This window comes from Cervus elaphus, chromosome 15 (genome assembly GCF_910594005.1).
Source record: "Cervus elaphus chromosome 15, mCerEla1.1, whole genome shotgun sequence".
Classification (NCBI taxonomy): Eukaryota; Metazoa; Chordata; class Mammalia; order Artiodactyla; family Cervidae; genus Cervus; species Cervus elaphus.
In genome coordinates, this window is record NC_057829.1 from 13,971,231 (window position 1) to 13,995,459 (window position 24,229).

The 24,229-nt window shown below is 47.4% G+C and overlaps 1 protein-coding gene and 1 long non-coding RNA gene across 4 annotated transcripts; both read left to right on the forward strand.

Moving 5' to 3' along the window:
* Nucleotides 1–13,337: 13,337 nt before the first annotated feature.
* Nucleotides 13,338–19,031, forward strand: FXYD4 (FXYD domain containing ion transport regulator 4). 3 transcript variants are annotated; one of them, XM_043926691.1, is made up of 11 exons: nucleotides 13,360–13,374; nucleotides 13,474–13,579; nucleotides 13,825–13,991; nucleotides 14,756–14,855; nucleotides 16,537–16,600; nucleotides 17,283–17,315; nucleotides 17,429–17,452; nucleotides 18,133–18,207; nucleotides 18,312–18,348; nucleotides 18,611–18,648; nucleotides 18,834–19,031. In XM_043926691.1, exons 3-11 carry the CDS (start codon nucleotides 13,975–13,977, stop codon nucleotides 18,851–18,853), a joined length of 408 nt encoding a protein of 135 aa, XP_043782626.1. In that variant the 5' UTR covers nucleotides 13,360–13,374; nucleotides 13,474–13,579; nucleotides 13,825–13,974; the 3' UTR covers nucleotides 18,854–19,031. The 3 variants fall into 3 exon arrangements, with proteins under 3 accessions (XP_043782624.1, XP_043782626.1, XP_043782625.1); XM_043926689.1 differs by lacking the exon at nucleotides 13,825–13,991 and having other exon boundaries at nucleotides 13,338–13,374; nucleotides 14,774–14,879; XM_043926690.1 differs by lacking the exon at nucleotides 13,360–13,374 and having other exon boundaries at nucleotides 14,756–14,879.
* A 2,058-nt stretch (nucleotides 19,032–21,089) lies between these two features.
* LOC122709542 lies at nucleotides 21,090–23,062 on the forward strand. The gene is made up of 3 exons (XR_006345550.1): nucleotides 21,090–21,195; nucleotides 22,584–22,698; nucleotides 23,024–23,062. It is a non-coding gene; the product is annotated as an uncharacterized LOC122709542 (long non-coding RNA).
* The last annotated feature ends 1,167 nt before the right edge of the window (nucleotides 23,063–24,229 follow it).

Genomic DNA, 24,229 nt, shown 5'->3' on the forward strand with positions numbered 1-24,229 from the left:
GGCCTGGCAGTGTCTAATAGACTCTGTTACAGGAGCTGGGAGAGAGGCCATGCTGAAGAGGCCAGTGGAGGCTGGAGGGGAAGAGGGGGCAATGAGCTCCGCAAAGAGCTATGTGTGGGACTTCCCTGATGGCCCACCACATAAGAATCTGCCTGCCAATGCAGGGAACATCGATTTGATCCCCGGTCCAAGAAGAGAAATTTGGAATCATGATCTTTCATTGAGGAAGGAAAAAGACCCCCAGGCACTGGATGTTTTAGAGAAGAATTCCAAAGGCTGATCCCTAGGCATTTCAACTTTAAAAGGTCAGGATGGTGAGCAGCAACCAGCAAAGGAGTCCAAGAAGGACCAGCCAGTGGGGTAAGAGAACAATGAGACAGTGGTGCTGGAGGCCAAGGAAAAAACTATGAATACTTCAAAGAGAAAGAAATTATTATCCATGAAATATCTGCTAGGTCAAGAAAGACCAGTGGGGTCATGCTTTCCTACTGATGGGAATGTTTCAGTGGAGGAGGACAGAGGAAGTGCAGGAGTGGAGGAACATGTCCTTGAGCAAGGAGAGGCAATGAGGTCACTTGGAGGAGCAGAAGAGTTCGCCCTGAAGGGCAGCCCAGAGATTCCCTCCTGATTGCTTCTGTCAAGTTAGTCAAAATGAAACCAAGTTTTCACAGAGAGTCAGGGCAAGGAGGATGTCTTGGGACAGTGAATTGGCCAGAAGCAGAAATGGCAACCCACTCCAGTATTCTTGCCTGAAAAATTCCATGGACAGCGGAGCCTGGAGGGCTTGGCGGGCTACAGTCCATGGGGTCCGGAAGAGTTGGACACAACTGAACAACTAACACACATGGAGTAGGAGCATGAAAGGCAGTGCCAAGGTCAGTTCCAAGCTCAGAGTCATGTTTAAATCATCAGGGTGGTTGTGGAGGTCCCTCTCCCTGGGCTATTAATCCATGGACAGGTGTGGAATACTAAGGGGCAGAACATAATGAACAAAGATCCAGAGAAGCAAGGAGGCCAAGATGGATGCAGGCAGTGACATCAAAAAGGACCAGGGTCTACTGATCTGAGCTCTAAACTCTGCTCTGGGACCCAGGACCCTCAAGGTCCCCTCCCCATATCCCTCCATTCCCATCTAGGCTCTTAGCCCCACCCTGTTCTCCCAGTGCCTGCTGCCCTGGGCACCAGACCTCATCTCACCTCCAATTCCATCTCCCTGGGTTATACTTGAGAGATGAAAAGGGTAGCCAGATGAAAGCTGAGGTTTACCATCACCATGGAGGCCATGGTGGACTGCTGTGGGTGGGTGGGGCTTAGGGGCTGAGGCCCCTGGGAGAGAGGTGGGCTCTGGGGCTCCACTGACCACTACCCTTAAGGACCTCTCCCCGCCCCTACAGTGCAAGTTCTACAACCCCAAGGAACTGGATTCTGCCAATAACTCAACTGGACTTAGAAATATTCTTGCTCAGAGCCTCCAGATAAGAACCCAGCTGGCCCACACCTTGAATTGGCCCCTGGGGCCCTGCCAGAGAACCCTGCCTGGCCACACCTGGACTCCTGACCCCCATAACTGTGAGGTGAAAACAGGCATGCAGGATCTTTAGTTGCAGCATATGGGATCTAATTCCATAAGCAGGGATCTAACCCAGGCCCCCTGCATTGGGAGTGTGGAGTCTTAGCCACTGGACCACCAGGGAAGTCCCGAGATGGTTACTGACCTGTCCCCCATGAACTCTCATTTCTGTTGGTCTACCTCACCTTGAATTCCTGTTCATACTAGAACAGGCTGAATGTGGACTGGGGAGGTGAAGGGCAGGGCCAAAGTTTCTTCCAGAGTCTTTCGGTCCTTGACTATTTTCAGCTGGAAATAATCCACATACCAGAGAGACGTTTTGGAATGGTGAATTTTGTTCCCCTACAGCCCCCAGATGATGTATGACCTTTGTAACCTGCCCTGGGACACCGCTCCTCCTCCCACCGTGAGAGAAAACCTTCCCAAAGAAAAGGATAGGGCAGTGAAAAGTGAGAAGTACAGGTAAGCTTTGGAAGGGAGGGTGTTAGTCAAGTGCATGTGGTGTCCTTGGAGCTGCCGTGAGCCATGTGGATGATACGCTGGCCTGCTGAGCTGCTGCCACCAAAGGCCACATCATCTAAGAGTCTATCCTGCGTGAGAAGGGCAGAGAGGACAGGGACCTTTGGTAAGAACTGTGGAACACAATGGGGACATGCATACATAAGTGCTAAATAAAGACATGTGATATACGATAATAATTTAGGCTGATTGGTTTGAAGGCCCCAAAGACTCAGGTTCACAATGATCAACAACAACAGCCTGGATGGAATAGGTCCTCATGAAGAGCACTGGAAATGTACACAGATGTCAGCAATATGAAGCATGCAGTATATCAAACATTTCATAAACCAGAGAAAGAATCTGCCATCTATATAAGAAATGTATTACATCTATCTCCCTAAAGACAGAAATGAAGACTACTTTAATAAAAATTACATGGTTAGAAAAATATAGTGGTTACATAAATATTTTAAAAAATGAAGAAAAAGTGTAGAATAGTGCTTGAATTAATTCTAAGTGGAGAAATGGTATACATATGCATAGTACGTGCATGCTCAATCACTCAATTGTGTTCGACTCTTTGCAACCCCATGGACTGTAGCCCTCCAGGCTCCTCTGTCCATGGGATTTCCCAGGCAAGTATACTGAAGTGGGTTGCTATTTCCTCCTCCAGGGGATCTTCACAACCCAGGGACTGAACCTACATCCCTTATGTCTCCTGCATTGACAGGTGGATTGTTTACCACTGTGCCACCAGGGAAGCCCATGCATAGTAAATATACAGATTTATCTGTGTAGATTGGTAAAGATAGCTATTTGCATATCCAGTAGTTCAGTTCAGTTCAGTTCAGTTCAGTCGCTCAGTCGTGTCTGAATCTTTGCGACCTCATGAATCACAGCACTCCAGGCCTCCCTGTCCATCACCAACTCCCGGAGTTTACTCAAACTCATGTCCATCGAGCCTGAGATGCCATCCAGCCATCTCATCCTCTGTCGTCCCCTTCTCCTCCTGCCCCTAGTCCCTCCCAGCATCAGGGTCTTTTCCAATGAGTCAACTCTTCGCATGAGGTGGCCAAAATATTGGAGTTTCAGCTTCAGCATCAGTCCTTCCAATGAACACTCAGGACTGATCTCCTTTAGGATGGACTGGTTGGATCTCCTTGCAGTCCAAGGGACTCTCAAGAATCTTCTCCAACACCACAGTTCAAAAGCATCAATCAATTCTTCAGCACTCAGCTTTCTTCACAGTCCAACTCTCACATCCATACGTAGATGGATGTTTGTTGGCAAAGTAATGTCTCTGCTTTTTAATGTACTATCCAGGTTGGTCATAACTTTCCTTCCAAGGAGTAAGCGTCTTTTAATTTCATGGCTGCAATCACCATCTGCAGTGATTCTGGAGCCCCCAAAATAAAGTCTGACACTGTTTCCACTGTCTCCCCATCTATTTCCCATGAAGTGATGGGACCAGATGCCATGATCTTAGCTTTCTGAATGTTGAGCTTTAAGCCAACTTTTTCACTCTCCTCTTTCACTTTCATCAAGAAGCTTTTTAGTTCCTCTTCACTTTCTGCCATAAGGGTGGTGTCATCTGCATATCTGAGGTTATTGATATTCCTCCCGGCAATCTTGATTCCAGCTTGTGCTTCTTCCAGCCCAGCGTTTCTCATGATGTACTCTGTATATAAGTTAAATAAGCAGGGTGACAATATACAGCCTTGACGTACTCCTTTTCCTATTTGAAACCAGTCTGTTGTTCCATGTCCAGTTCTAACTGTTGCTTCTTGACCTGCATACAGATTTCTCAAGAGGCAGGTCAGGTGGTCTGGTATTCCCATCTCTTGAAGAATTTTCCACAGTTTATTTTGACCCACACAGTCAAAGGCTTTGGCATAGTCAATAAAGCAGAAATAGATGTTTATCTGGAACTCTCTTGCTTTTACAATGATCCAGTGGATGTTGGAAATTTGATCTTTGGTTCCTCTGCCTTTTCTAAAACCAGCTTGAACATCTGGAAGTTCATGGTTCACATATTGCTGAAGCCTGGCTTGGAGAATTTTGAGCATTACTTTACTAGCGTGTGAGATGAGTGCTATTGTGGAGTAGTTTGAGCATTCTTTGGCATTGCCTTTCTTAGGGATTGGAATGAAAACTGACCTTTTCCAGTCCTGTGGCCCTTGCTGAGTTTTCCCAATTTGCTGGCATATTGAGTGCAGCACTTTCACAGCATCATCTTTCAGGATTTGAAATAGCTCAACTGGAATTCCATCACCTCCACTATCTTTGTTCGTAGTGATGCTTATATGCAATAGTTAGATAAATATGTCTCAGTTGACAGTATATACATAGGAAAATATATTTTTCACATTTCTTGATAAACAAGATGTATAGAGTGATTCAAGAAACATATAATCAGATACTTAATGGTTAGTTAAGTGTAGTTGTTAAGGCACTTGAATGCTATGAAGACAAGCTTTTCCCACCAACAGCTTCAGCCAGGTCAAGCCAAGGACAGTCCTGCCAAGTCCTGTATCAGGAGTACCAGTGGGAGCACTGACCCATGGGGATAGTACCAGCCCAGAGGTAAGAATGGATATGAAGGGCTTCCCTGGTGATTCAGTGGTAAAGAATCCATCTGCCAATGCAGGAAACCTGGGTTCAATCCCTGATCTGGTAAGATCCCACATGCCGAGGAGCAACTAAACCTGTGTGCCACAACTATTGAGCCTGTGCTCTAGAGTCTGGGAGCTGAAACTACTGACGTCCGTGTGCCATAGAGCCCGTGCTCCACAATGAGAAAAGCCACTGCAACCAGAAGCCTGTGCACTGCAACTTGAGAAAAGCCCACACAACAATGATGACCCAGAACAGCCCAAAATAAATAAAATAATTTTTTTTAAAAAAGAATGAATGAAAAATACAAGAATGTGATAGTAATGGCATTCCATAGGCACTGGGCACTTAGGTTGATCTCAGTTACCTCCCCAGGTGGATTAACCCTAAGTTAGAGCAGAGGAAACTGGGGCCCAACAAGGAAACATCTGGTGCACTAGTAACTTTATAAATTTTAGGTGTCATGAGAATTAATGGGCTACTCCTGATTTGTAAAAGCAACTTCAGGGTAGAGTAAATCTGCTGCTCCCAAAATCTACTCGCTAACCTTAGAGTGTCCAGATAGCCGCAGAGGGGAAGAACCAATGCTGAAGCAGCCCTTGACTGCCACCTAGTGGCTAATTGGGGTGGACTCCTCCCTGTCTCCCCAAATGAAAACCACCTTGGGATCCCACACCCTTTCTTGCCTGACTCAGGCCAGGCCACAGAAAGGGCTCTGGGTAAGTGAAATGATGAGCTGACCACTGGCTTCATGCCTGGTGGTGCTGTGGCCTGAGGGGGCAGTTTCTGGGCCTGGCCTGGAGGGACAGTAATGTCACAGAGAAACTAAGGCAGGGAGGCATTGAGAGACACATGGATATAGCAAAGATAACAAAAATAAAGATGCCAACAACTTAAGAGATCCAGAGGGATGAGAGAGAGACAGAAAGTCTCAGACAGATTCAGAGAGCAACACCAAGCAACATTCGGAGACACAGACACACAGAAAGCTGCCGGCAGGTGGGAGGACCTGCCAAACAGGAAGCGCCCTGTTGTTCCCACAGACTTCCAGGTAGTCCTCCAGCCTCATCCAAATACACCTTTCAGAAGGTCCTGGCACTCTAATTCCTAGTCCTTTCTGAGACTCATTGGTACAAATTAGCTTATTTCAGGGCTTTCCCTGGGACAGGCTGAGGTGCCACCTCTGCTGTGGCAGGTCCAGATTTACAGCTTCTGAAACCCGGCAGCCATTGTTTCTTTGCCCTTCTCTTTCTCCTGGTGAGTGTATTTCCCAGGTCTCCTTCATATACATAATGTATATTTTCTTATACATAAAAACCTCTGTAGGGACTTCCCTGATGATGGCTAAAACTCCACGCTCCCAGCACAGGGGGCCTGGGGACCAGGGAACTAAATCCCATATGCTACAACTGAAGATCCTGCATGCCGCATCTAAGACCCAGAACAGCCAAATAAATAAATAAATACATATTTTTTTTAAACTTCAGTAGGGACTTCCCTGGCAGTCCAGTGGTTAAGGATCTGTGCTTCCAGTGCAGGGGGCACAGGTTCCATCCTTGGCCAGGAAACTAAGATCCCACAAGCTGTGTGGTTGGGCCGAAAAGTTAAAAAAAAAAAAAAAATTCTGTAGCACTTTGCCTGGAGAAAACAAAACTGATTATGGGTTTCCTCCCAACTGACTCTGTTCTGCTGAGGCATAAAGAGCTGTGAATTTGGAGGGTCCAGGGATTTCTCCTGGCTTGCTAAAGACCCCTGACTGGCTGATGAAAAACAGAATCTGTTTTAACCCACCATGGACACCTCGTGGCTTCATCTGCCCCATGCAGTCTGCTAATTTTTGTGTTGTGTTCCAGGACCACCTCCTTGCTGGCACTTAGCAAGCTCCTGGAGAATGGGGGGTGAGTTAACAACGGAGGGACTTGGGAAGGTAGGAAATGTCAACTCCCAACTTCAGTTCTCCTGCATTCTCTTCTCACTTTCCCACCTAGACTCACCCTGAGGCCATTGTCTGTGGCCTAGAGGCCTAGATTACATAAACTGACCTTCTGGATTCTAATTCTTTCTTTTTGACTTTTTTGGCCACGCCACACAGCACACAGGATTTTAGTTTCTCAGTCAGGGACCGCACTTGCACCCCCCTGCAATGAAAGCACGGAGTCTTAACAACAGGACTGCCAGGGAAGTCCCCTGGATTCTAATTCTGATCCTATCACTTACCGTCTGACTCTCCTTGCTTCCACTTCCCCAAATATAAGACAGAATACTAACATGGTCCACTTTATAACATTGTCGTGAGGATTCAGTTAATACTGCAAAGTGTGGCACTGAACAGAGTTAAAACTTGGGACTTTGGAGTCAGTCTGGCCTTGGGGAATTCATTTAATCCTTCCAAACTTCATTTTTCATCTGTAAAATGGGCACACACTTTGGAATATTAACCCTGGAAGTCCAGTGGTTAAGACTCAGTGCTTTCACTGCCCTGGGCCTAGGTTCAATCCCTAGTCCAAGAAATAAGATCCCACAAAGCCATGCAGTTAAAAAAAAAAAGCAATTGTTCTGTTATTCTAAATACATATGAACTTTCACACAAGCATATTATGTTCATACTTTGTGTTATTTTTCCTAGAACTTTCAGCACTGAACCGGTTTCAGCTCCCACTTCCAAGATCTGCCCTTGCCTCACTTCTGGGGCTGGTATGTTTGTGCTCTGAGGGCCTTAAGTGGGGCATTGCTGCTGGGCACCATGTTTGCACTATTCCACTTTTCAGAAGCAATGCCTCTTGTTTCCCAAGGCAAGTATGCCAATTTAGAAATCAAACTGAGATCCTGTGCACCCCACTCTGCCCAAGTCTAGTATCTTTGAAGGTCTTAGTCACCATGGATGAAAAAGTAGAATACAGCAAACTCCACCCAGTTCTAGTGGCAAAACTGGTTCTCCAAGTGCTGCGTGGTGGAGCAGAGATGGCTTCAGACCCTCTCTATGGAAAATTCCAATGTTGATCATTAGAAGTTAATATATTAATACTTTACTAGTTTATTAAGAACTTAAAGACTTTATCCATGAAACTATAAGACATTCTACATGACAGGAGGAAAAAGTGCTACACAACTTTTAAAATACGATTTCCCATTGTTTACTAATCTTCAACTTCAGTAGTTCATTTTAATTTGGTAAACATTTCTGGGAGGAACTTGTCATCCTGTTTTGTAGTCTGATTGGAGTAGAACAGAACAGTAGCTCTCTTTGTTTATTGGTAACACTGCCTAACATATAACTGCAAAACATTAGGGGACTTTTAGATGAGCTACTGTAGTGGAGACAGCAAAGACTTTGTCAAGCTTTGATTGCTTTTGAATGCAGATTTCAGGTGGCCACAAATTCTATGCATTCTTTATCTTCCAGGCAAGGTTCTAGAAACTACTGACATTCATATTCAATGCTAATAAACAGAATTAGACCCCTTCCAATCCTAGTGTCTTTGGTCTATTAAGCTACTGTTTTCAGCTTTTCAACCGTAACATTCAATGCCAGTAAAAACATTCTTTTATTCTATTATTGCCAAATAAGTAAGTAATGCTCTTTATCAGACACTTAATCTTATTATAACTAACTTATACAAAGATGTGGATAAACAAGTTTAAAGGAGAGACATTTCTTGGAATGAGAGCAGCTTGATCTAGATAAGAGACCCTTTTCATAAATTAAGCTCTAATCTGAAATCTGGCTATGTATTTGACTTCATTGGCTCAGTTTAACAAGGGTGAAATGGGCAAAGGGAAATTTATGACTATGTCAACACAAATATTTTTAAACCCGTATTTCTAACACTGACCAATTCTAACCTTCTAAGAAGGTAGTCTCTTTCCCCCATCACTATATAACTTAGCTGCTTTATGTGTCTTCACTACACTCGTCAATGTAAATCAATATTTGAAATATTATACCAGCTTTTTTCTCTTTCCTACTCATCCTCATCATGTCAGCCGTTCAAGGCAGAAGCTTTGCATTACCCAGTTGGAACCCTCAGTTCCTGGAAAAAGTGCCAGAACAGTGGTAAAATTCAAGACAGACATTGAATCAGTGAATACATACCAAGTAATTACATTAGAATGAAAATACTTTGAAAGATGTAAGACCAAATTATAACATTAAATTTAAAAAACATCATAGGGACTTCCCTGGTTATCCAGTGTGATGAAGACTCTACCCTTCCAATGCAAGGGACACTGGATCAATCCTTGGTTGGGGAACCAAGATCCCACATGCAGTGTGGCGAGGCCAAAAATAAATACATAAATAAGTACATACTTCTATTTTTTTAAAAAGCACAGTACACATAGTACATGTATGTACATGCATGCTAAGTTGCTTCAGTCATATCTGAAACTCTTTGCGACCCTATGGACTATACCTCAGCAGGCTACTCTGTCCATGGGATTCTCCAAGCAAGAATACTGGAGTGGGTGGCCATCCCTCCTCCAGGGGATTTTCCCAACCCAGGGATCTAACCCACATCTCCTGCATTGGCAGGCAGACTCTTTACCACTAGTGACACCTGGGAAGCCCGGTACATATATAGTAATACCAACTTCCCCACAATTGGCATGTTAGTGCAAATAAAATACACATTTATCGACACAAAATATCTAAACAGATAGGCATCAGACTAAAATTCACATATGCATGCACACCAAAGAGAAATACACACGCACACACACATATATCTCCAATATACATTCTAAAAAACATTGAAATTGTACAATTTAAATTGGGAGAATTGTTTGGTATGTGAAATCAAAGCTGTTTTTAAATCACATTCAAAATAAAATCACATGCATAGTTTAACGTGGAGAGTGGTGGTTAAAAGAAGTGGTTCTGGAGCTATCACTTCCAGTTGTGAGGTTGGGTGCTTCTTTTTTATTTTTTTTAATTTATTTTTAATTTGAAAATAATTGCTCTATAATATTGTGTTGGCTTTTGCCATAAACAAATTGCATCAGCCATGGGTATACATACGTCCCTTCCCCCATGAACCTCTCTCCCACCCCTGACCCCATCCCACCCCTCTAGGTTGTCAGAGCGCTGAGCTCCCCGTGTTATACAGCAACTTCCCAGCATGCTTCTCTTAATCTCTCTTCACCTAGTTTTATCATCCTGAAACAAGGTGAAGTCTTCCTGGAAAGGTTGCGATGGTGACATGAATTAACGTGGGGAAAGTGGTGGAAAGTAGCCTGCCAGGTGGCAAGCACTCACCAAGGCTGCCACTGTGGATACACCCAGAGTGCGGGGTGCTAGTCCCCTTACCCTTAAGAAGGTCATCATCTGAGGGGGGTGACACACATCAATAGATAATCCCCATTATGATGTGCTCAGTGGTGGCCTGTGTGACAGGGTGGATAAACGAGTGACTTTTCAGGGAATTCTGAAATAAGAGGCAGGGTTGGCCATGGAGGAGGTGACACAATGGAAAGGTTTATTTCAGAAGTGGTTGACTGGGCGGTGTGTCCAGGAGGTACTTCAATAATAAGGTCGAGGGCTGAGGAGTATGGTTGAGAAACATGAGCAGCAGTTGGACAAGAAAGCTAAGAGACCCCTGGGGGACCTCTAACAGAAGCGGAATGAAGGATCGATGAGAAATGACATCTCCCGGTATCTGTTTTGGGAACCCTTGAGCTTCTCTCCTCTCGCACAGGTTTTCATCCTCACTCTTCGAAGGGCCTTCTCAAATGCAAATTAACAATGTCTCTCCCCTGCTTGAAGCCCTCCCTCCCAAGGTCCACTGCCTGCTTGCTGGCCTCACTCTCTGCGGTCCGCCTCCACGGCTCGTCCCCCTCCTCCTCGGCCTCCTGAGCTCATCCGATGCTCTGTCCCTTCACTTCAGCTGTCCCTCACAGCCTCTTAAGGACCCTCTTAAAGACCTCTTAAGGAGACTGCGGCCATCTCGGCGGCAGGAACGGATAAACGGGTGAACAAAGGCTCCAGAAACGACTTAACCAGAACCCCTACCGTTACCGGCTGACGCAGAGGAGGAAGGAAAACTGCGCACGCGTAATAGGATGGCTGCTTGACAGCCACTCGCGAGAACCCAAGTAGGGCCAATCCGCACGAGGATGAGCGGGACCGCTTCCACGCCAGAAAAGCCCCGCCCACACGGCCTGGGCCCGCGCCTGCGCCTCACAGGCGGCTTTGCCCAAGGCCCCACCTCAACTCCCTTTCTTTGGTGCCGATTGGCTGGAAGTCATCATAGTCCTGCTCCGAATGGCTGTTTCTCGGCCCCCTGCATGAGGGATAGTGGGTACGGAAGGCTTCTTGGAAGGACATCCTAAGTCAATGGAGTCTTTTTGACCGGAGTTGGCCGAAGAGAGTCAGGCAGTCACTGACAGCCGCAGAGACCTCCACATCCCCATTCTTGAGACACTCCCCACCCCCCACATCGTTTCAGTATCCCCTCGTCTGGAAGGCTCTTAGATCGCGCAACGTGACGGACCCATCCTGCCGCCGCCTCCCAAATGCGGAGGAGTCAGCCTACACCGAGATCCAGGGAAAAGCCCTCAAACTGCCGCAACCCTTCAAATGGCCTCCCCTGCACCTTGTCTTAGACCCATTCACCTCCTGCTCTCGCACTGGTAGGCAGGTGAGCGAAGTCAGGCTTCCTCCCTCCACACGGTCCTCAAAGAAAGTGAGACCCATCTGTGAGCTAGGAGCCCAGCACCCTGAGTGCACACCGAGAGGGACCTGGGGAACATGTCAGCCAATGAAGTTAAATACATACCCAGATGTGAAAGAGACAGGAATAAGAACAGGGGGGCTCCTGAGGGAGACAGCAGAGAAGTGGTCCAGGTGGGAGTTCAGTATTTCTGACTGGGAGAAGCCTCAGAGAGTTTCTTTGTCCTTGTTCTCTCATGAATGAGGTCTTTTCTCTCCTCTACCAGATTCATCAAAATAGACAATCAGCTTTCTACTGACGCCTGTGACATTCAGTCTATCTTCGAAGGCAGGAAAAAACACTCCCACTCCATGCCAGGCATACTAGCCACTTCCCTTTTATCTCTGGCCAACCTTAGCTAATTCCTGTTTTAGTATCTTTCTTCAGACAAATTAATGACTTTGAGAATGCATCTATGTTCTCCGCAGAGTAACTGGTAATGAGAAGGGGAAAAGTATAACTTGGGAGTATGAAGAGCTTTGGCAGTGATTGACATGAGCAGAAGAGAGAGTCCTGGGTGTGAGTGCTGATTTTCAGGTGGCCACTCTTGGCAACAGACTTCCCTTGTTCCACACAAGGTCCTTTGTATCATTTGCAGCACTGAAGTCCAGAAGGGGAAGGGAGAGTTCAGAGCTGGATCTTGCTGCATTCTCTCTTTTGACTTTTGATACCTCTAGGCTGTCATCTGCATCCCTCCGACTGAGGCTGGCTCTCCATCACCCACTCCTCCGAACCTTTCATCATCAGAGGTTTGATTTCCCTGTAGGTTTCAGTTCCTCTCACCAAGCTCCCCATCTGGTAGATAAGAAATCAGGCCCAAATGGATGGTTCCAGAAATTCTGATAAGGAATGCATGCCCAAGAAGCAGGGCAAGTAGCCAGATCTCCTTGAAAGTGACTTCCTGAAAACAGCCTTCACTGCCAGTCCAGTCCCTCAGGAATCACATCTTGAGAGAGCAATTGTTCATCCTAAATACTCCAAACAAATGAGACACCTTTTTTTTTTTTTTTTTTTTGCATGAGGTTTGGGAGATCTTAATTCGCCAACCAGGGATCAAACCTGGGCCCCTTGCATTGGGAGCTTGGAATTTTAGCCAGTGGACCACCAGGGAAGTCCCCCGGAGACAATTCTTAATAATATACAAAGCTTGTAAAGTTTTCTACATGCACCTTCATGATCACTTATAAGCACTGAGTTTAACATCTAAGAAGCTAAATTCATTAGTTTCAGAACTGACTGATGCTGCTTCCAGTGTGGAAAGCATTGTTGCCCACCACTGAGTGTGTGGCCAGCCTTTGGGGCCTCTCAGATGGGACAGAAGCAACACTCAGTCTTGATGCACCTACACCGAATTCTGGCAAAAGAGAGAGATGAGGTGCTAACTCACCGTTGTGCTCATAGAAATTACACACAGGTAGCTGGGCTCCCTCTCCCTGGTTCTGTCCTGGGCTCAACCTGTCCTCTACCTTCAACCAGTGGCAATAACACCTGACACAGGTGTTTTCCTTCTACCTGGTAAAGGTGATAATATCTCATGGTGATAGAGATGGGAATGGAGGATCCTTCAAGTGGGCAGCAGCTTCAGGATGGAGTAAAAGTGCTAGAACCTTCTGGAGAAGTGGATCTGAGGTCTTTTTCATACTTCCTGGAGATCTTTCCAAGCACTTGGGATTTCAACAGTCCTCTTCCTACAAATGCTTGCTTTCTTGCTGTTTATTTCTCACATGTTGAGTGTGAAAACTTGAGCTGAATTTCCACTTTGCTACCACGGCATACAATGTAACCTTGAGCAAGACTTTTTATCTTCTCTGGAGCACAGTTTCTCTCATGCTGCAGGGCTCACTGTGTGAATACAAGGGCCATTCCCAGCTACACAAATAGCTCCTGTGAACTGAGCAGTTAATCAGATGTCATCACAGCACATACTCAGAGTCAGCTCAGTCATAGTTCCCGCTTCATGGATGAGCAAACAGGCTGGGAGAGGTAAGTTGCTCAAGTGCATATAGCAAGTAACTAACAGAGCCTGGGATTGACTTCAAGGTATGCACTATTAATGGTTTTTCTGAATCTTGAGTTTCACAGACTGTCCTTACATGGGGCCTGGGAGGCATTCATTCCACAAATACAAATTGAGGACCAGCCATGGGTCAGCCCCTTGCCCCTGCAACATCTCCACCCCAAACATCAAGTAAGTCCTGTTGTTACTGCAGTTTAGAGGAGAGGGAACTGAGGCTTGGAATGAAGGAACTGATTGAGATCACCCAGTGAGCTAGTGGCAAGCTGGGGCCAGCTCTTTCTGGCCCCAGAGGCCCTGATTTAAACTGTACAAACTGAGTCAAGAATAGGAAGCACCATATAAGGTTTTCGTGAGGAGGTGCCACATGTTTGCACTACGAAGGTCCTCTCTGAATCCTTCCCACCCCTGTCTTTCAGGCTCTGTGCTGCCCTCTGATCCTCAGCACCGTGATCTGCTGATGGCCTCCTGTCCTCAGTGACTCAACAATTCAATCAAAATCTATCAGTATCCATGACTGGGCATTGGGAGGGAATAGGGAGGCAACAGTCCTGTTTCAGTTGGTCACCATGCATTGGAGAAGAGGGTAAAGAGAGAGGAATTAGGGAGGGGAGACAGGAGAATAGAGAGGCCTGGGGTCATCCAAGGTCAAGGGCACAGGTAGAAGGCATGTGGCGGGGTAAGGGACAGGAAGAGAATTTGGCCAGGCATGGGGTCCACAGAGGCAGGTGGCCCACTCTTCATCTTGGGGCTAGTGGTCCTCCTCCTACCCGCCACCTGGCCACCACCCTATCCTACACCCCTGCCCCCAGGCAGTAGGCAGGAACTAAGGACCTGGCGGGTGGTTCTGATTCCACCTTCTGCCCCCCTCCACCCACAGCTAAGTGGTTGTCAGGGCTGGTCAGAGGGTGGGCCATCTTAAGGGGCACCCATCAGCCCCATTTATTCCCCTCGATGAAACCCAGTCCAAGGAAAAGCAATGAGACCACTGAGCAAATGGAGCCTCAAGGCCTGATTCTTTGTTGACACCATGTTTCTGGGACACTACCCTAAAGAAGTTCTGGAACCCCTACTTTTGGTCTAAGTACCCAGAAACATCCTGGTCCCCTCCAGCACCTTTCTGGACCTCTCTTTTAGGGTCCAGGTGAGCTAAAGAAGCAGAAAGCCCACCTTCTCCTCATGAGAAGGGTCTGGGGCCCAGCCCACTCCCCACCACTGCCTTAGACTCTGAGCAGGCCTGGGTCCCTCACTCCGCTGTCCACCGGGTGTGGCAGTCTCCTTTAAGAGCACACTGGGGAGAGGGAGCTGCAGGAATCTCAAGGAATCTGACCAGTTCCTTCTGCCTGATAGTATTGTTGCCCTGGGCAGGCGGGGCCGCGGGCTTAAAAAACCGGAACCCACCTGGGCTGGACGCAGCCCTAGAAGCCTCCTCAGACCAGCCGGCTCTCAGGTGAGCTCAGGAGAAGCCTCTCAGGTGAGCAGGTTTCTGGTAGGACTTCAGGACTCCTAGGCAGAGGGATGGAGGTGGAGGGGTGGTCTGGGGTACCAGTCTGAGAAAGGGTATGATACCTGCCTAGGTATTCCCAGTAACAGATGCGTTTGGGGGTTTGGAGGACTGCCCTGTGAGCACCATCACGTGGAAGGTGGGTTGGGGGCTGGAGGAAACAGGAAGCAGTCTTTAGCTAAAGAGTAAAGAGGAGTTGCAACCCTCATGATCCAGGAATTCCAGGGTGATAGAAGGGGCAGGGAGAGACAGGCCAATGGAGGGCCCGGTTTACAAACTGCTCAAAGCCAAAAGACCCCCATGTTCCGAAGGAGCAGCTTAATAGTCCTGACTTCCTACTGCAAAAGGATCCATGTACTTGTGTAACATGTTTCAGTACTTATAATGTGCTTGGCACTATTGTTAGGCTCAACATATAGTAACTCATTCGATTCAAACATAACCTTAGGAGGTTGCTCTTATAATTATACTCATTTTTACAGGCACTGAAGCACAGACAGGTTAAGTAACCTAGCTGAGTCACACAGCTATTAAGTGCTGAGAGAGGAATTCTCCGGCTAGCTGGGCCCAACACGTAATAACTGGGGTTGGGATTTGGAACACTGACAATCCCTATGCCTGCCTGAGGCCAATAATAGGCAGAAAGCTGGGAGCATCTTATCTCAAGGACACAACCACCCTAGGGACTAATAAATGAAGACAGGAATAGTTCCCACCCTAAGGAGAAAGAAGGGGCCATGTCCCAGCCACCAGGCACTTTCCTGCTAACAGCAATCTGTACTCTAAGAGTGGAATTTGAGGCTACCTGGAGTATGGTCCTTGGCCAGGGCTGGGGTGGGATGCATTTGCCTGCACCCAGTATCTGCCCCCAACTCCTCTGCTTTCCCTGTCCCACCACTCACTCAGAGGAGTTCTGGGCATGCCCTATGTGTGCGCGCTCAGTCGTGTCTGACTCTGCGACCACGTGGACTGTAGCCCACCAGGTTCTTCTGTCCATGGGATTTCCCAGGCAAGAATACTGGAGTGGGTTGCCATTTCCTTCTCCAGGAGATCTTCCCAACCAAGGGATCAAATCCACATCTTCTACATTGGCAGGAGGGTTCTTTACCACTGCACCCCCTCGGAAGTCCAGGCATGCCCTAGCTGGAGGCTGTCTTGGACTTCAGCCTGGTATTGCCCCAGGCCCAGATCTTTGGAAACAATACCTCAAGTCCTTTGGGCTGGGGGTCAGGAAGGCAGGCACCAAAGCCTGAGTTACAGCAGTCGCCCTCCTCCTGAAGGTGTGTCAGGCATCTGATGACCAGATTTTAACAAAACAGACCTCATATGGCACTTACTACTGGGTTGGCCAGAAAGTTTGTTTGAGTTTTTCCATCAGATGATACAGAAAAACCTGAACAAATTTCTTGGGCAACCCACTATGTGCAGGCATCGCTCTGCAGCTGTATTAGAGCCGCAGTATTACAAGTATTAGAGGTATTACTATTATTAACTCTAGACAAGGACACAGAAATTAGTACTTTCTCATGTCTACCCCACAAGCAGCCTTGAGATTTGTGCCACTGGGCTCCATGAGTGTGGGGCTGGTCGGGGCTGTCTGACCCCAGCCTGCTCTCTTCTCCTGCAGACCGGTCCTGCGTGCTGCTGTGTCATGGAGGGGGTGACCCGGGCCCTTCTCCTCCTGTTGGCTGGTGAGTCCTCCCAGAGGCAACCCTGCTGCCACTCACTCCCCTACCAAGGCTGTGAAAACCAGGACAGCACCTCATAAAGGGCACCTGACGTTGAATAAATGGGTTTTCATTTAGACTGCCAACTAAAACATACAGGAAGTATTGAGTTGGCCAAAAGGTTTGTTCGGGTTTTCCGTAGATCTTACAACCCAAACGAACTTTTTGGCCAACCTGATTACAGTAAGGTAGATGTTCCCAACATTATCCTGAATCATGGAACTTTGGGAAACTGTAATCACCTGTTGGCAAGAAGAGACCAGTGTTCCCTACTTCTTTAGGAGGCAGACCATTAGCCAGGATCTGGGTAGGAAGCTTTTCAGGAGAGGGTAAAGATACCAACACACCATCCCATTTTGAGTATAAGAAAGAATAACAGGAAGCCTGAGAAATAGCAGGACGGGCTGGGATGGGGGAGCGGGACACAAAGGACAGAAAATAGGAGACAAAATTCCAGGTCTGTTTGTTTGGGTTGGGGAAGGTATGAGGAGGGGAATCAGTGACCTTAGGGTCCCCCCACCCCCTGCTCTGGTGCCCCAAGCAAGGCTGGTTGATCTTTTGCCTCCGAACTGGGGTCCTGCCTGCTGATTCATTTTGAGACCAGTATCATGAATTAACACCCAGTCCCTCTGCTTCTCTCACCCAGGACTGCCTGTCTTGGATGCCAGTGACGTGGTTGGTGAGTGAGGCCCTAAACTGCTCTGCTGGCCCTGTCCCCACATTTTCTCTCTAAGACCCCACATCTTGCCTCCTGGTTCTGGTTATTTTTTTTTTTTTTTTCCTTTCCTGCAGATAAAGACAGTCCCTTCTACTATGGTAAGAGCTGATATCCCTTGCCCCTGACCCCTACCCTTGCCTATGCTAGACCCCTTTGCTAGAGTTGGTAAGGGGTAATGTGGAGCCCAGTGTAGACAGAGCAGGGCTTGAGGGAGTGGGCAAGGAGGGGCAGAATGAGGATGAGACTGGAAATTAAAGAATCAGAGTGTTGGATCAAAAGAACGACAGACCAACATGTAACGTCATCTTTGGGAGAACTTCCCTCCAGCAAGGAGGTAAGGGGCCTGCAAGATGTTTAGGAAGACTCCTGGGAAAGTGGCGGAAGGCAGCTGGCTGATCTCCTTCCTTTCACTCTCTCTTCACTTGCCTTCCCCAGGACCAGCTCCTTGCTGCCCTACAACCCCCGCAAGCAAGTGTCCTCTCCTTCTGCCTGCCACTGTCCCCCACACACCCTCATCTTCCCTGGGTCTCAGCTCAAATGCCACCTTTCAGCAAAGCCTTCCTTGATCACTCTTCAAAGCCTCTTCTTTTTCTATGCATTTCTGCTTGATTTTTCTTCCTAGTACTTGTTCCCACCAGATATGACATGATGTATTTATGAGTTTGTCCTGCTTGTTGACTGGAATTTAAGTGCGTCTGCATAAGCAGGTGTGCATAACTATCTGTTGAATGAGTGGGGTGGAGCCAGGCTGATGCCAGCCCACTCTCCATTTCTCTAGACTGGGAAGGCCTGCAGCTGGGCGGGATGATCTGTGCAGGCCTCATGTGCATCGCTGGACTCTTGTTTGCCCTGAGTGAGCAGTGGGACTAGCAGGGTCGGGTGGATGTGGGGAGCGGGCGGGAGGAGGGTGGCCCAGGCTCTCTGGGCTCTTTGCACTGGCTGTGTCTTCCCTCACAGGTGGCAAATGCAAATGCAAGAACAAGCAGAAGCACGGGTGAGACAGGGCCCTGTTTTGTGTCCTTTGAGCTAGGCAGAGCAATTTGGGCATAATGTCCTACAATTTGGAAAAAGAGGACAGAGTCCTGGCTGTCCCTGGGTTTGCAGTAGAATTTGTTATTCACAGATAATCAACCCTGAGGGGGCCTCCGTCAGAGAAAGCTCTGACCCTTCGTACTGTTTAAATTGCTACCAGGAATCTTGGTGGGGGAAAAGGACAGAAAGTTTGAGGATGCTAATCTGATATGTTCCTTTCGCAGCTCCTTACCTGAGAAAGCTGTTCCACTCCTCATTCCAGGTGAGATGGACTTCTTTGAGAGCCTTCCTGGCACTCAGGCAGTACAGCCATATAATTTGAGGATTAATACATGTTATGCTGTGTGTAAGGCAGGACTGTCCTGAACCAGTCAGCTTTGGGGATGCCTAAGGCTGAGGATGTGTCTATGGAGTTCGTGAGGACCTGACCCCACATTCTCTCCACAGGCTCTGCCAGTACCTGCTGAGCACAGGATCGGTTTCATGACCTTCTCTGCACCGGCTCCCATACTGTCCCCTTCCCCTTGGGGGCCTTACCCACTCAGGATGGCTTTTCTCTCTGTTGGTGGGCCCTGAGGCTCCCTTCTGATCAAAAGGCTGTCCAGAGCTTATTTCTATATTAAATTTCTCTCCCCCTCTGATGGACTTATGACCTTCTGTGGGTCTGGTTGGGGATGGGCAGGTTGGGACAAGACAATAAAATCTTGCTCAGAAAAGTCCAGACCACTCAGCTGGGGTGGGGTGGGGGATGTCCCATGGATGGCTGATGCATCTTGTGGCTGCATGTTTGTCCTGAAGCCCATTCCCAGCATTACCCACCCCCCCACTTTGAGGACCTCCTAATTGATCTCCTGCCTCATCCATGCACCACACAAGACACTTCAACATTATATCAAAGAACATCACAATTTCCACACCTTGCCTGAAGACCTTAGAAGTCCCTGTGACCCAGATCCCCATGACTTCCTGTAACCTAGAATGATCCCCAGTGGTTTGCCCTCTGCTAAGATCCCAGCTCACCCAGTGAGTGTTCACACAATCCAGGAAATGCAGTTCTTCCTTCACTGACTCAGCCCAGTAAAACCTTTTATAACCCTTAGAGCAACCCATGGACCCTTCCCCTTACTCCAGGTAATGTCCTGTGAGACCTTACTATGAGCAACATCCCAAGAAGCCCTGCAGAGTGCATTTCAGAACCCAAAACCATCCATTGCCACTCTGGGTCTCAGTATGTGCAAAGTCCATTCCTGGAATACCTTATTGAGAGGCCCCAGCATGCATGGCATAGGGCTGGGGAAATGGCTTTTCTATCTTAGCAGCCTGTTCATCTGCAGCCTCACCCCTCTTGCCGACCTCCATACCCTAAGGTGGAAGGAGCTGAGGCCTACCCTGCCCAGCCCCTGCTCCTGGCAGAAACCCTGGGGTGGAGACAGGCCAGGGCAGCAGTGGTCTGCCCTGTGCCTGCCAGGCAGTGGCTCACAACCTGGGTCTGAATCTGGGCTGATGGGGCAGCCACCTGCCTTGATATTGCTTCAAGCCACCTCAACTGGCGGCAAGGAGTGCATGCTGTTGTGTCTGACTCTTTGCGATCCCATGGACTGTAGCCCGCCAGGCTCCACTGTCCATGGGATTTTTCGGGCAAGACTATCTGGAGTGGGTTACCGTTTCCTCCTCCTGGGGATCTTGCCAACCTAGTGATCCAACCCAAGTCTCTTGGGGATCTTGCTTTGGCAGGCAGTTTCTTTACCACTGCACCACCTGGGAAGCCCCACCTCTACTGGTGACCTGCTCCAAACCTTCCATTTCCAGGGTGTTGGTACCAGATCCTCTGGAAAGTATACTGTGTCCAAGACCTGTGGGCTGGGGTTAGGGTGCCAGCACAAGGGATTCTAGAGGCTGAGGAGTCCGGCTTCTGGTCTCCAGCCCTCCCAGGTCCTGAGGTCTAAAAATGATCTGTTTAGGGCCCTTGATCAGGATACATAAGCAGGGTGAGGGAACGGTTCGAAGGCTGGCCCAGAGCTACAGCCATTACTCCAAGAACCTGAGTGGAACTCGGAATACCTGGCTGAAATTGGAGCCATTCACTGTCCAAGGTGAGTAGAGGAGCCCTAGTAGGGTGTTATGGGCGTGGACAGCTGTGCCAAGCTCATCACCCACCCAGACAAGATCCTTTTTTTTTTTTTTTTTTTAAGGCCTCAGCATTAGGAGTCGGATAGACATCATGAAATAAGTAAAATGAGTGTGCTGCAGAGGCCCGGGTGCCTGGGCAGCGATGGGTGATGTGGTCAAGTCATGAAGTGACACACCTTTGAAGATGAATCTTCAAAGGTCAAAGTGGAAAGGGGCCAGTCGCGCAAACATCTTTCCTGGTAGAGGGAACTTTGTCCTTTGTGTTTTTTGAGGACCAGAGCAAAGTCACCCTGACTGGTACATAGGCGAGAACCCCCGCCAAATCCTGAGTAGAAATTCTAAGAGATCCGCAGCTGCGTAGGCAGCGGGACCAGGAAGAAGGCAGGGCGCAGGCGCGCCCAGGGGAGGGAAGAGCCCTGACGCGACATCATCTGCCCAAAGGCGATTTCCGGCCCCGCCTTTCCGTTTTGGGGAGTGGGCCACTCCTTGAACGCTGGAGGCTGCTGATGTGAATAACTGCATTGGAGAGTAAAATTAGCTCCGCCTAAAAAAAAAAAAAAGCCAAGTCTGTGGCCTCACGTGGGGCTAGAGTGGCAGGCGCGGATGCAGTATTGTCAGAACGCCCTCTTCTGACCAGCAACCGTTCTCTGAGAAAATTAGGTCTCTACCATCGCAAAGGGTGAGGTGCTCTTCTGTCTGAAATTCAGTCAGTATGAAGGAAAGCCCCATTGCTGCCAGGGGAACCTGAGTCACTTTGACAAGAGATTCAACCTCGATTGCCACCGGGGCGCCCAGCTCCGGAAGAGGCGTTTGTGGACGCAGTGTTCCACTTCCATCTTAATGTTTTCTGATTCGCCAGCTCCGATTCGCGGTGGAGACCAGTTACACAGTTTTAATCTGCTTTCACCCCGCCAAACAGCCTAATTTCACCTAAACAAACTCCAGAGTTTTTCTCACGCCTCATAATCCACTAAAGGGCACCATGTCCCCATAGTATGCCTTGTGCAGCTCCCTCACGGCCGAGTCAGTGAACCTGGCTTTGACCAATTACAGGGTCCCGCCTGGGGGTTTAGGTTGGTTCTACCTGTCCAAGGCTGAGGCACAGGGCTCATGGAGAACATCCGGGAGCCTGGGTTGATAGTGGGTGAGAAAAGTCACAGACTGCGATGGGAAGGTGGGGGGAGAGGGCTATGTAGGATAGAGTTGATGTTAGCCTGGTGTGGCTGGCGCCTGGTGCTGATTCCCAAGAGAAGCTAGCTCTCCTTTTCCCCTCCCAGTAAAAAGGAGGAAGTGGGAAAGGTTAGTCAGTCATAGGACGAGAGGAGTCTCTGTTCAGGCTTCACCGTATGGAATTACTCGCTGTGCCTGAGAGATTCTCCTTCAAGCCCCTTCCACTCCCCATCCCACCCCCACCGCGGGAACAGGGGGTTGGGGATTGGGAAGAGGCTGCCTTTTGTCATCTCCTAGATGAGGGCTGCCCAGGAAAGAACCAGAGAAAGCAAAGGGTAATTTCCACTTAATTGAACACTTACATTATGGGCACTGTTATAAACACTTCCCAACCACCTATGTGATGGGGATTTCATATCACGGCCCTCTTATTCCTGAGCCGTTTCTGAAGGACGTTACACTGCCTTTCTGGTATTCACTATCTGAAAGAGAATCCACGTTCTGTACCTGCCAGGGGACTATATATATATATATGTGTGTGTGTGTGTGTATACACACACAAACACACTTTTTAAACAATCTTGTTTTCTGATTGCAAGCATTTTTCACGCTTATTATCCAGAAAACTGAATAGTACAGAGATATCTCAGAAGAGAAACCAATTTCTTACTCAGCACTCAGAAATAAAGGATGTAAGTTTTGATATATAATGACAGTATTCTATAATTCTCTGGAGCTCCAGGTTGTTGCATGAACTAGTAGGTCATTACTTCGTATTGCTGAGTAGTCCCAGGCAGTCCTCTTAAAATAAGGGAGGGCTTAACTTAACTTAGAGAGAGTTAATACAATTTATTCTAAGACTAGTCATTTGAACACACTGGTATTTCTGTTCCACAGAAGGTAGCAGTCTTTTACCCTCAATTTCTGTGTGTGTTAGTCCTTCAGTTGTGTCTGAATCTGCGACTCGATGGACTGTAGCCCAATAGGCTCCTCCGCCCATGGAATTTTCCAGGTAAGAATACTGGAGCGGGTTGCTATTCCCTTCCCTAGGGGATCGTCCCAATCCAGGGATTGAACCTGGGTCTCTTGCATTGCAGGCAGATTCTTTACCATCTGAGCCACATATAAATACTATAAAGCTCAGGGTAAGAAGTGAGGGCTAACAGCTAACAGGAGCATGATCCAGTTATCTTGGTTGGCCAATGGTTAGATCCTGTGCCAGATCCTATGAAGGGGTTTATCACTCAAGTCTCAACACAGCCATCAAAGGAGTATTAAGGTATGGTCAGATCTACTCAAAATGCACTAAAGATAACAGAAAACCCCTTTTCTTACAGAAAACCCCTTCAGCTGAAGCTCCAATACTTTGGTCACCTGATGCTAAGAACTGAGTTGTTGGAAGACTCTGATGCTGGGAAAGATTGAAGGCAGGAGACGGGAGCGACAGAGGATGAGATAGATGGCATCACCGATGCAACAAACATGAGTCTGAGGAAAATTTGGACACAGGGAGAGAGAACAAAGAAGAACAAAGAAGCCGAGGAACACCAAGGACTGTCAGCAGTCACCTAGGCTGGAAGAGGCAAGGATTCTTCCTCAGAGCCTTCAGAGTGAGAAGGGCCTTGCCAACACCTTAATTCCTACTTCTCACCACCAAAACTGTGAAAAAATTAATTTTTCTACATTATATAAAAAAGTTACATGGAAACTTTACAACTCACAGTAACTGATGTTTAACAGCCAATTAGACTTAGTTGAAGAGAACGATTAGAAGATAGATAAAAGGAATAAAGACATATAAGGAAAGAGTATTAAATAAGATGCAATTTACCAGTGATTAAAAAATAAATTGATACTAAACCTGAAGTAACTGAAGTCTAATAAAGAGTATGCAACAACAAAAAAATCTATTTTTTTATCACTATTGTAATAGAGAAATATTAATGAAAGCTTTCTCTTTGAAATTGGGAGTAAGATGCCCCCTGACCCCAACTTTGTTCAGCACCATGTTTTCTAATGATTAAAAAATGAACTTACCTAAGTAAGCAACAGGGTAAGGCTATGAAAAAAAAGTACCTAAGGATTAGAAAGAAATTAATCAAACTGCCATTATTTGCAAATGGCAGGACTTTGTAGTAAAAAATTCAAAGAATCAGGACCTCTGTAGTGATCCAGTGGCAAAGACTCCGCACTAACAATGCAAGGGCCTGAGCTGGATCCCTGGTCAGAGAACTAGATCCCACATGCTGCAACTAAGACCCTTCACAACCAAATAAAGAAAAGAAAATCCAAAGAATCTACATTTAAATCAGCGTAAGCATTAGCAAGACCACAAAAGTTAACATAAAAAATTTTTTTTTTTAAATCCTATTTCTAGTGCCAGGAACAAAACTTCCAGCAAAAGTAAAAGGCACCATTTAAAATATAATAAAATGCCTAGAAATAAGTCTAACAAAGTATGTCCAAGAATTCTTACACAAAATCTAAAAAAACTGTTAAAAGAGCCTCAGGATTTGATGTGTCTGCCAACACTCGGAGCAAGA

Excerpts from the sequence above, each read along its gene's own strand:
- FXYD4 (XM_043926689.1), top strand. The coding sequence starts at position 13,353 with ATGAGCAAACAGGCTGGGAGAG. Across the intron at positions 13,375-13,473 it reads GAGCAAACAGGCTGGGAGAG|ACTGTCCTTACATGGGGCCT; the intron begins GTAAGTTGCTCA and ends TGAGTTTCACAG. Across the intron at positions 18,649-18,833 it reads TGTTCCACTCCTCATTCCAG|GCTCTGCCAGTACCTGCTGA; the intron begins GTGAGATGGACT and ends TTCTCTCCACAG.